Source organism: Nelusetta ayraudi, unplaced genomic scaffold (genome assembly GCF_046127955.1).
Source record: "Nelusetta ayraudi isolate G7.1 ecotype Tasmania unplaced genomic scaffold, CSIRO-AGI_Nayr_v1 ptg000060l, whole genome shotgun sequence".
Taxonomy (NCBI): Eukaryota; Metazoa; Chordata; class Actinopteri; order Tetraodontiformes; family Monacanthidae; genus Nelusetta; species Nelusetta ayraudi.
In genome coordinates this window covers 2072683-2083779 of record NW_027466110.1, presented here as the reverse complement: position 1 = coordinate 2083779, position 11097 = coordinate 2072683, and the positions used below count along the sequence as shown (strand labels likewise).

Here is an 11097-nt window from a genome sequence, read left to right as displayed (position 1 = left end):
GATGGGATACCTTTTCCCCATCATGGCGGATCTGGTGGCTGGCTAATATCAAAAGCTTAGCATATTCGGCAATTGTTTGGTTTCTGACGATTGGGAACTGCAACTATTTGGAGTTTTCTTCCCCTTGACTGCAGGCACTGGACAAAAACGGGGTAGGTATAGACCGCAGCAACCTCAGAATGACCAGTGAAATTATTTGCTTTAAGCAAGTAAGCGAAATGTCCTAGCGACGTTGGCTAAACGACCATGTTAAGCTAGTGGCGATGTCGTAGCTGGCGAACGAGTTGGCAGTATGTCGCCGCGTAGGCCGCTGTTTTAACGTTTCAAGTGTGAATGGCGCGTATACACAGTCGAGCCAAAGTGGACCAAAGTGCCCGTGTTTTGTGTCGTTTTGAAGTAAAACGCGTAGTAAAGTATGCTAGCTGTGCGTTGGTGTAAAATATTTGCAACTTAACAATCGCGGAATGAGCTGAAGTAGTTCCTGGGCCCATTGGTGCTCAACGATTTCCAATGTGCTAACGTACTGTTTTGCGGCGCAAAACTTTTCAATGCTCCTCTCTGTAATTAATATATTTCCGGTCTGTAAGTTATTTGCTTTGGTCTAAAGGGTTATATTGCGTACTTTAGGCTGATCTGTGCGTTGTTTGTTTGTTAACTTTGCATGGAATTGAAATGACATGCTGGCAACTATGGCTAGCGTTAGCTTGACTCGAAGCGGCAACATTGACTCGCTTTGTCGTGTACACAACGTTAACCCGCAGGTTTATTGATGCATTTTCAATAATGGGGACTAGGGAGTCGTTTTATAACGGTGCTTTATTTCCAAGCTTGCGCGATACTTGAGTAACATTAGATGGAATTATGGCCTCGTGTTTTGTGATAGTGTACATGTGAGCATTACATACATGCAGTTATGGTGGGAAGACAAAAGTTGCGTTTGAATCGTCCGAGCCGACGTAAAGCTCTTTTCCACGTTTACCCTCTTTTTTTTTTTTTTTTTGAAAGCGTGTGTGCGTACGTCCTATACTAATAATAAATAATCCAATATGTATTGTTTCACGACGTTCACTTTGATGTTTTTTATTTATTTATTTATTTATTTATTTTTTGTTAAAATTGTATTTCAATGTGTTTGGTACTAAACTAGGTGGAGTTTTAATTTTCTTTTCTTACAATGTAGCCTCGGGTTTCTCTTGACTTTGTTCTGGTGGCTTATTTTCTGTGAAACTGATTTGTGTTTGGCTGCTGCTGCACTCTTTAATGGGGAAGTAACTTCATTTATATTTTTTTCTCTTGTCAGTATTGAGAGAAGGAGCAGCACTCCAGTGACATTACAAGGGCCTTTTTTTAAACTTCAGGCACAATGGAGTGTACAGTGGCTCTGCCGCCAGGTAAGCAATGGGACGAAGCTCCACCTGCTTACAGTGATCCACAGACCAGGACCAAATGTGGTTGTTGGTATAATAATAATATTAATAACAATAATATAAAAATTGCCACACATTAGATACCCATACATTTGATTTTGAAATGCTCTCATCTGAAATACTTCCATATTATAAATGGGTTTCCTGCGCAGGTGAGGATGAGGCACCTGAAAAAGATGACGTTAATGCCAAGGAGGAGATTGAGGCTCCACACAAGAAAAACAAGAAGCACAAAAAACACAAGAGCAAGAAGAAAAGGAGGAGGAAGAAGGGGGAAAAGGAGAGTAGTTCTGAATCTGGCGCTGAGTCAGATACTGAACAACCACCTCCAAAACCTGTCAGGACCACCAGATCAAGGTTAGCATTTGTGACTTGAAGGTATTTTCTGTGGACTACATCTACATAGATTATACCCACTCTCTCCAGAGGTGGTATTTCTTACTACACTTTATGTAAATGGATTTCAGTGTCACTCAGGTGATGTTTATTGTCATATACAAACATAAATTGTGTGAAGTATTATTTTTTTTAAATTTATTTCAAATATGTCTCTGTGTGTGTTCATATTTGTAGTGCCCGACTAGCAGCTGCTGCAGGCACTGGAGACCATTGTGGTCAGAAAGAAGATGCAAAAAAGGATGTGATTACAGGTAGAGAACCCTTGCAAATACAAATAATTAGATTGTTTTGTTGTTATTTTCCCAGCTATTTGATTAAATAATACAACTACTGCCTCCCCTCAGATCGTGTTGACACAGAAGGAGATGCAAAATCTAAAAAACACAAAAGACATGCTGCCAAGAAAAAGAAAAAGAAGAAAAAGAAAGATGAAAAGCAGGAAAAGAAATCCCCATCTCGTTCCCCATCTGACAGCAGCTCTGCTTCAGGCTCGGAGTCTGAAGGGGATGGAGGAAAAGGTGCTGGTGATGGCAAGCATTCTCCAGCAGCACCACCTGGCACGCAAGAACCTGCGCCAAAACCCGCTCCAAAAAGCAAACGAGGTGAAGAAAAAGGTGCTATTGTAACGCAAAAATCCGAGTTGCTTGAAATAAAGAAAGAGGAAAAATTGGATACGGATGTGACTCCACCTGAATCGGCGGAAAATACCACAAATGGAACAGAAAAAGAGGGACCAGAGCTCCCCCCTGTATGCCAGGATGAAATGGTTCAGTCAGTGACTGTATGTGTTAAAACTGGCGGTAATCATTCTGATGGAGCTTTCAGCCATGCCCAGGAGCTCCCTGACATCATTCCGAAACAGGAAGGTGCTACCCAAAGAGATGAACCAATCCAGACAGAGCAGGCAAATGCAGTGCAGGATACAGGTGTGCAGGACCCAGATTGCGCTGGTGCTAGGTCCCCGACCCCTCCTAAGAGCCTTGATGTTAAGCAGTCTGTGTCACCGACTCCCGAAAGTGCAGCAGCAGTAGTGAAAGAACAGTCAAGCACCCCATCCAGGTCAGCGTCAAAAGGAAAAGAAACTCCTTTAAAGAGTCGACGTGACTCCCGCTCTCGATCCCGCTCTCAGTCCCCAAAATCGAGAAGGAAGTCACTTTCCCGTTCTCCAAAGTCCCCCAAGAGAGCAAGCTGTCGTTCACGTTCTACCTCTCGCTCCCCGACTCCCAAGAAGAAGGCGTCAAAGCCTCGGAAGAAGTCCAAGTCTCCCAAACGGTGGAGAAGTTCTTCCAAATCCCCAAAGCGTCATAGAAGTTCCCGCTCACCTAAAAGAAAGGTGTCACGCTCCCCAAAACGCAGTGGACGCAGGTCTCCCTCTCTGTCTCGATCTCCAAGGCGAGGTCGAAGGTCAGGCTCGCGTCCACGTGGAGGCACAAGGCGCTCTCGGACTCGCTCACCGAGGCGAAGCGGCGCATCTGGCAGGCGCTCACGGTCACGTTCCCTCGCAAGGCTCCGTCGCTCCGGCTCAAGATCCAGGCGCGCTTCCCGCAGGTCCAAGTCGAGGACCCCAGTGAGACGTGTAAAAGGCAGACGCTCGAGGAGCCGCTCCATGTCTCGCCGCAGGCGCTCACCAATAGCTCGATCTCGCCGCTCGCGCTCTCGCTCTGTCCGAAGGAGCAGACGGACTCGGTCGCGTTCCCCCGCAGCTTTAAAACGCAGCCGCCGCTCCAGATCCAGGACTCCGCGGAAACGCACCAAATCCAGGACGCCTCCATCCCGAAGGCGCTCTCCATCTCGGTCTCCAGTCAAAAGGCGCTCTCGCTCCCCCAACCGGAGAAATCGCTCCTCACCAAAGTCTGGGAAACGTTCGAGATCCCGCTCGCCAACCCGAAGGCACAGGTCAAGGTCTCGCTCCCCACCACCTGTCAAAACAAGATCCAAATCCCCGAAGGTTAGGGGAAGAAGGTCAAAGTCCAAATCTGCCTCCCCGCCAGCCTTGAAAAAAGCAAAATCCAGGTCCAAGTCAGGGTCGAGTGCTGAGGGGTCAGAGAGCTCATCTCCAGCCAGGTCTGCCTCACCTTCTCCTGTGAAAGAACCGACTCAGCCTCCCTCTCCTAAGGTGGAGCTGCCGGTCGAGGAGGTGATGGTGGAGCTGCCGGTCGAGGAGGTGAAGGTGGAGCTGCCAGCTGAGGAGGTGAAGGTGGAGCTGCCAGTTGAGGAGGTGAAGGTGGCTGAAGAAACTGTCGTTCCTGTGACCACAACAGGTTTGACCTTTTCATCTCAATTACAACTCAGACAATTCCAAATCCATTACTCAAACAAAAATGTATATTGATAAGACTGAAATCAAAATGAATACCATTTCTTATTGTAATGCTGGTGTGTCGTAATGGCCTAATGCATCTTTTCATGTAACCCCTTGCCATGCAGGTGGATGGAAACCAGTACTGTCAGTACCAGACCCCATCCCTCCGACTGAAAGCGCCGCAGACAAGTTGCCGGTCCAAATTCCTGAACCCGACAACACCCAGGAACAGAGTGAACCTGCAGTCTTAGCTGCAGAACAGGAAGTCCCGAGATCCAGGTCGGCCTCCAGAGAACCTGAGAAGAGCCCAGAAAGGCCAGACTGCTCAGAAGACACCGTTGAAGAACAAAACTCATCCTCCCCAGTTAAACTGCCCCCCAGCTCCACAGAGAAGAGATCTCCTTCACGCTCGCCCCCAGCTCGCAGGAAGCTCTCACGATCAACCTCGTCGCCTCGAAGGTCTAAATCCAAGTCTGTGTCCCGGAAGAAGCAGTCGAGGTGTGTTGGGTGTTTGTGCACTCATCTGATGAATCGTGAAGCTTTTAATGCAACTGGTGTATTACCGTAAAAGGTTCTTCAATGAGATGTTGAGTTGAAAGTCATCCACGGTGCAGTCCGGAAGTGAGTTTGTGGCCTGCCTTTTTATGTTTTCTCATTTTTCCTCTCTGCAGGTCAAAGTCACCCGCAAGGAAAAAAGAATCGGTCTCTCCTGAAAGGAAAAAGCGAAAATCTAAAAGTCCCGCACGCCGGCGGAGGTCACGTTCCAATGCGCGGCGCAAGCGGTCGCGCTCCAAGTCGCGGGGGAGGTCCCACCGGTCGCGCTCCCGCTCCCCGGCCCGCAAGAGGCGATCCCGCTCGCCCAATGCCCGGGGCAGGAGGAGGACCAAGTCCACAGACCGAAGCAAACGATCCAAGAGCCGCTCAACCGGGCGCAGAAAAAGGTCCAGGTCGGGAGACCGAGGCAGGCGCTCGCGCTCCTCCGACCGCAGGCGCAGGTCCAGGTCAAGGGGTCGGGGGAGACGGCCAGTGTTCCGCAGCCGCTCCTTCGACCGGCGGGACCGATGGAAGCGCGAGCCGAGCCACTCTCCTGTCCTCATCCTCCGCAAGCAGCGGCGCTCGGGATCCCGCACGCGGCGCAGTGCGAGCAAGACTCCTCCACGGCTCACTGAACTGGGTAAAAATATACTTCTATATGCCTCCTGAATAGTGTTTCTATGTATGTATATTTATATATATTTGTTTGATTTGTTTGACTCTCTCCATTGTCTTGGCTCCCTCCTCAGATAAGGGCCAGTTACTGGAGATCGCCAAAGCCAACGCCGCCGCCATGTGCGCGAAGGCCGGGGTGCCCATTCCCGAGAGCCTGCGGCCAAAAGCCATCCTGCAGCTCCCTCTGCCGACCCCGTCCCCCACCCCGCTCTCCTTGCCCCTGCCGCTCCCCCTGTCGATGGGAATGGGGATGCCCAACATGCCCAACATGGGTCCGATGGGTTTGCCCAATATCCCAGGAATCCCCAGTATGTCCAACATGACCATGAGTGCAGCTATGGCAAGCATGACCGCGGCTACTATGACGGCTGCCTTGACCAACATGGGTGCCCTGGCTGCCATGCCCCCCCTCGCCCCTCTGCCCACCATTACTAACAAGCCTCCCCCGTGCCTTGCCCCGCCCACTCCATCGCTTAACCTCGACCACATTGAGGAAGCAAAGAGGAAGGTGACCCAGCAGGCCAACATACATACCATCAAGGAGCTCACAGAGGTAACTCAGGGCTTTCAGGAAGAGTGACTCTGAAGTGTGCGTGTGTGTGTTTGTGTGCTGCATGACCGCGGCTGCAGAGCCAACATCTGTGCACTAATTTTTCTTGCCTGCGATTACAAACCGGTGCTCCGAATGAAACCTGACCCACTGGTCTTTTCTTGTGTTTTTGTAGAAGTGCAAGATGATTGCAAATAGCAAGGAGGAGATGGCCATCGCTAAACCTCATGTCTCTGATGATGAAAGCTAAAACCGGAAAACCCTCATGGTAAGATTCTCAGCTTTACTTTGTGCTTTCTGTCTCGAAAACTCATTTAGACTTAAAAGAAAAAAAACAATAACTTCATAATAAACACCAAACTATGGTGTTTTAGTTTCACGTGTAATTGAATCATGATTCCAGTATGTTAATACTGTGAAATAAAGACTTTCTTTTTGTTTGAAAATAACATTACTTGACTTTTTTTGTGGCTAATGTAGGTTATAGTTTTCCTGGTCCAAAAAAAGCTGAATTTTTAAAGTACTTTACTACTTATTCAAAAAACAAAAAACAAAAAATATGAACCCACAAATACAGTAAGCTTGGACAGAGAAGACCCAGATAACTTTCCAATCCATTTGTGAAATATTTTCCTAAATATGAGAATTTTGACATATGACATCATAATTGTAGGCTTAAGGTTTATTTGATGTTCATTGCAATCACTTTAGGTTAAGGTGGTGATTACACGTTGCTCTCTGAGGTTATTGAGTTGTGTCGATTTATAACTGTGCATGTTTTGTTTTTGTTGTTTTCTTCTTGTCATCGAGTAGCGCCCCTCCAGATCTCAAGGAAAAACGAAAAAAAAAGAAAAAGAAGAAAAAAAAATAGCTTGATCCCCACGAACCATGAAGAAGACAGTTGCCCGAGCCGTCACTGCTACACCCCAGGAGCACCACCAGCACCAGCCACTGCCCCCCTCCCCCCTTCAGCTCTCCGCTTTGTTTCTTTTGTGTGTGTGTGTGCGCGTGAGCAGCGTGCGTCAGAGAGAAACTGGCGCCCCAGTCACTTGTAAAACCACTGAAAGAGACAAACGGACCAGCGGCGCGTGTGCCCGGTTGGCACGCGCCGAGCGACCGAGGGTGAGTGCGCGGACGCGTGTACTGTGACACAATCACGAGCAACTCCTCAGTACTGCGGCTCATCTTAGCAGTAACACTGAAGTATTGTCAATACTGAAGGGGGTGGGGGGGACAGACTATCTAGGGGTGCACTTGTTTTTTGTAAAAGATTAGTTTCCCCCATATTAGTTTTTATTTCTTTTTTTCTTCTGGAAAAAACAAAAAAACAACAAAAAAAGAATTGCGTTCTGTTCAAACTGCTCCCATGTCCTGCTGTATTCCCCCCCTTCTGTGTGTCAGGTCGCTGGTTTTATAAACTGATGTTGAAGTTTTAGACGATATCCACGCACGATGTGTTCTCGCATCTCGGAACTGGATGTCTCATCGGACTGATTTGGAAGAAGGGAATGCCTGAGTATTGCAGGCTGTGAAAAAGATAAAAAAAAAAAAAAAAGGTTTTAAATTGTTAACGGTCACAGATTATCACAGGGTCGTCATAGAGTATATAAGGCTGTGTAGAGCTGCACTGGGTGTGATGACACATTATTCCTACCCTCATTTTGTTGGACATCTGCCCCAGTTTTACATAGAAACCCCACTCGGTATACTCACTAGTGATGCAACATTTGTGTATCTTTCTACAAAATACTCACATGAGCCAAGCGTTTGCTTCTGATGGAAGCAGTTTGACTTTGGCAAGTGGCTGTTTGAATTTCAATTTTCAATTTTTCTGTGTAACGGTGTATACTTCCATTCATAGTGCACACAAGACATGGTTTCAGTGGTCCTGGAGGTCACCCAATGTGGGACTAATGTAACCCAGCCTCCTGTAATTCCAGGTGTAGATCTGAAAAACAAAGAGGCTTCAGTGATTTTGACTCTTGACTGTAACCCCCCCCCCCCCTCCAAAAAAAAAATCCCTGTTGTTTCTTTCAATGCTGTAAATGTAGGCAGTTATGACTTGTTTAGAAGAACATTTCTGGTTCACCATGAGACTAAATACAAGCTTGATACTGTTTTCTTTTTCTTTTTCTTTTTTTTTTTACAAATATGTTGGCTTTTCTTTTATTACCACTATATTGCGTTATCTTAATCTTTTTTTTTTTCCCTTTTAAGAATTTTCCATAGAGATAGATGAATAGATAAATGTATTTCCTCGACAAATTGCCTGTGGTTTTTTTCAGCCAGATAATTAAAATCTTGTTAATTCCCAAAATTTGACTTGGTCAAAAGTTTTGCTTTGTTAGACGATCCCATTTCTTTCCTTGCTGGAAAAAAAAAGGGAAACTATGTTCGAATTAATACCTCTTAGAGAACTGTGCAGTATGCCCAGTTGGTGATCGTAATGGAAAATAGGAAGAATGCAGAACAAAACGAGGCCTTTTCAGTTAAACCATACAACCTGCTCCAAAGTCTCACCGACCTGTTGAAGCGCTTGTCGTTGAAAACTCTGCAGGTGTCGCTGAATCACTGTAACTGAAGATCAAACATTGAACAAGATTTCGAGAATCCACCAGGTATCAGCTTTTCTGGACCTCAAGGAGTCCATTCATTTGTTTCATTGGAAAGAGAGGTAAATTTTCTGCCCATGATTCGGTGCCAACTTATCCATGCCCAGGGCTTTAACACTGGAAGATCATTTTGTGAAGGCTTGGTAAAGAGTGTTAAAAAAAAAAAAAAAGACATAGTCCAAATTGTGCTCAAATCTTTCAGTGATTTCCTTCAAATCATCCTGAACCGTTTTCATGTCAGCAGGAAAATACAATTATTTTACTTTTTTTCTGGTCATTTGAGATTGACATTGCTTGCTTTGTACATAAATGTGTTAATGATAATAAAAAAAATCCCAATGATCTGTTTAAGCTGTCGTCCTGTGTGATGCTCACTCCAGTCAGATTCAGCGTTTGTTCATTACTGAACGCGTGAATTGTGCCATTAATAGAAGACCAATATGCTTAATAAAAAATATTCCAATTTTAATTTTCTCATTCAATTTAAAAACAAAATAAAACGCGTTCAAACACTTCAAATACCAACGCTTGAAAGTGACTCCTTACAGATTAAAAGCACTCAACTGCAGCTCCTTCCACGACACAGAAAGACTCACACCCGTGTGGTTGAAAGCTGTTACACACTCACTGGCCACTTCATTAAGCAAACCTGTTGAGCTGCTCTCCAATCATCCACTCACGCGGCAGCAGTTCAAAGCCTTTCGGCATGTAGGCACCTGTAATGCAATGCGCTGGTGTCACAAAGCTTCAGTCATGTCAAACTTTCTCGACGGTGTCGCTGAGTTGAATGGGCTCGAATGTCCTCTGCAGTCACCAGGTGTCAATCCAGCAGAACCCCCTTTTGTTGTGGAACAGGAGGGCGGAGCTAGGGATGTGACACCGTCCCCTGCACAGTTGTCAAGTCGAAGCAAAGTCTCCGAGGCATTTCCCCAAGGATTCCAGCGCCTTGTTGATTATACGCCATGCAGAATGAAGGCACTTCTGTAGTCTGGTCAAGCATTTTCTACTTCCAGATAAAAAACAAACAAACTAATAAGTTCGACACAATTTTACATGGAGCACATTATTTTTTTTTCAACTAAAAGAGACATAATTATTTCTCTCCTTAAAATGAACATCAAGTGTCACTGTCCTTGTACTTGCTTCAAAAACCTGCATTATATTTGAAATACACTTTGCTTGTGTTGTATACTCGACGATACACCGTTTTCACGATAAAACAGGAATTGCAATGGCAAATTAGTTTTTCACATTAAAATTGAAATGGCAGTGCTGTGGAGACTAGTAATTGGCGCATAGTTGAATCATTACTGGCTATAGATAAATGTGGAAAGCTGAGCAGCGGGTGATCAGTGGGCTGACATGGCAGTAGTGTGTGGACATTTTAATCTTTATATGAGACATTCAATGATTCCGATGCTAAATACATGTGCCTGAATCAAGACGTTGCCACCATTGTATCCTCGAGATGGCGAGAGCAACAATGTCCTTGAAGACCAAAAGAAAGAAAGAAAGAAAGAAAGAAAACGGCTGCAGTTACAACTTCAGCCTATGAGTGGTGCCCTTCCCCTTTTGTTTTCTACAGCACTTACTGCCAGTCCAAACGAGCAGCGTTGGACTGAGGCCAACAACCTAAAAAAAAAGAAGATAAAAAAAGAAATCCTCAATACCCTGTAATAAGAACAACAGTGTGCGTAGAAACGTCTTGAAGCGTCAAATGCATTTTTGTACCAGCCAACAATATTTCTGATTACCTTGTTTGCTGAGCAGAGCAGAGCTCTGGAAGGACACGTTTAATCAGTGGATCTTGCTCGCTGAGTAAAGTGAGGGAGAATTTTCTTGACGGCGTGTTTCCTTATTCATTGCGAGGGAAAAAAAAACAATTCGGTTTGGCGAGCTTGTAAAAGCTGCTTTCAGAGTCAAAGTGTCCCGAATGCTGAAACGGATCCCTCTTTATGCAACAAGCTTTAGCCAGTTGGAGGTTAAATCCGAGCATTTTCGCAGGAGGCTGTTAACACAGGGCTAAACATGCTGTTTCCTGGCTATGTGTTGATGTTTTAGAATTTTAATCACGCGAGGCAGCTTCACTGGAGTCTTGAGATGTAAAAAAAAAAAAAGTGTGATGTTGTCTTTTGTGTGAGCTATTTTCAAAATATGTAATATTGCCCATTAAAAGACAAAAAATGTGCTCTGTTATTTTCAAAGAATCCTTGGCTCTCTCAACAAATGAGATCCTTTTTAAAAAAAAAAAAGAAAAGAAAAAAAAAGAGTTGATCTCAAAGGGGAAATTCCAGTATTATAGTGTGCTAATTTTATGACAAAAATAAAACATCATTATTACCAGAGCCACAAAATGTATTCGTCTTTCCTGCAGAGATCTTCAGTGCTGTGGGTATTCTATTCTTTTCCTGGAATTAAAGATCGAGGCACTTCTTCGTCCTCCGCCTACGCTGTTGCGCAAGAATAGTAGGTGGCTCGCCTGACTCATGCTGTGCATCATGCCAAATGTCAGTTTACTTTGCAAATCAACAGTGTATCAATCAGGCATTATGCAGCACAAGATTCAAGATGGAAAAAAAAAAAGAACTGAGGGTTGAA

General features: G+C 45.2%; 1 protein-coding gene across 2 annotated transcripts; it reads left to right on the top strand.

The window, feature by feature from the left end:
* Nucleotides 1-7: 7 nt before the first annotated feature.
* On the top strand, nt 8-8850 carry sona (SON DNA and RNA binding protein a). 2 transcript variants are annotated; one of them, XM_076040298.1, is made up of 10 exons: nt 8-152; nt 1301-1391; nt 1580-1784; nt 2001-2077; nt 2171-4087; nt 4254-4626; nt 4800-5302; nt 5412-5890; nt 6063-6155; nt 6904-8850. In XM_076040298.1, exons 2-9 carry the CDS (start codon nt 1364-1366, stop codon nt 6135-6137), a joined length of 3657 nt encoding a protein of 1218 aa, XP_075896413.1. In that variant the 5' UTR covers nt 8-152; nt 1301-1363; the 3' UTR covers nt 6138-6155; nt 6904-8850. The 2 variants fall into 2 exon arrangements, with proteins under 2 accessions (XP_075896413.1, XP_075896412.1); XM_076040297.1 differs by having other exon boundaries at nt 6701-6938.
* The last annotated feature ends 2247 nt before the right edge of the window (nt 8851-11097 follow it).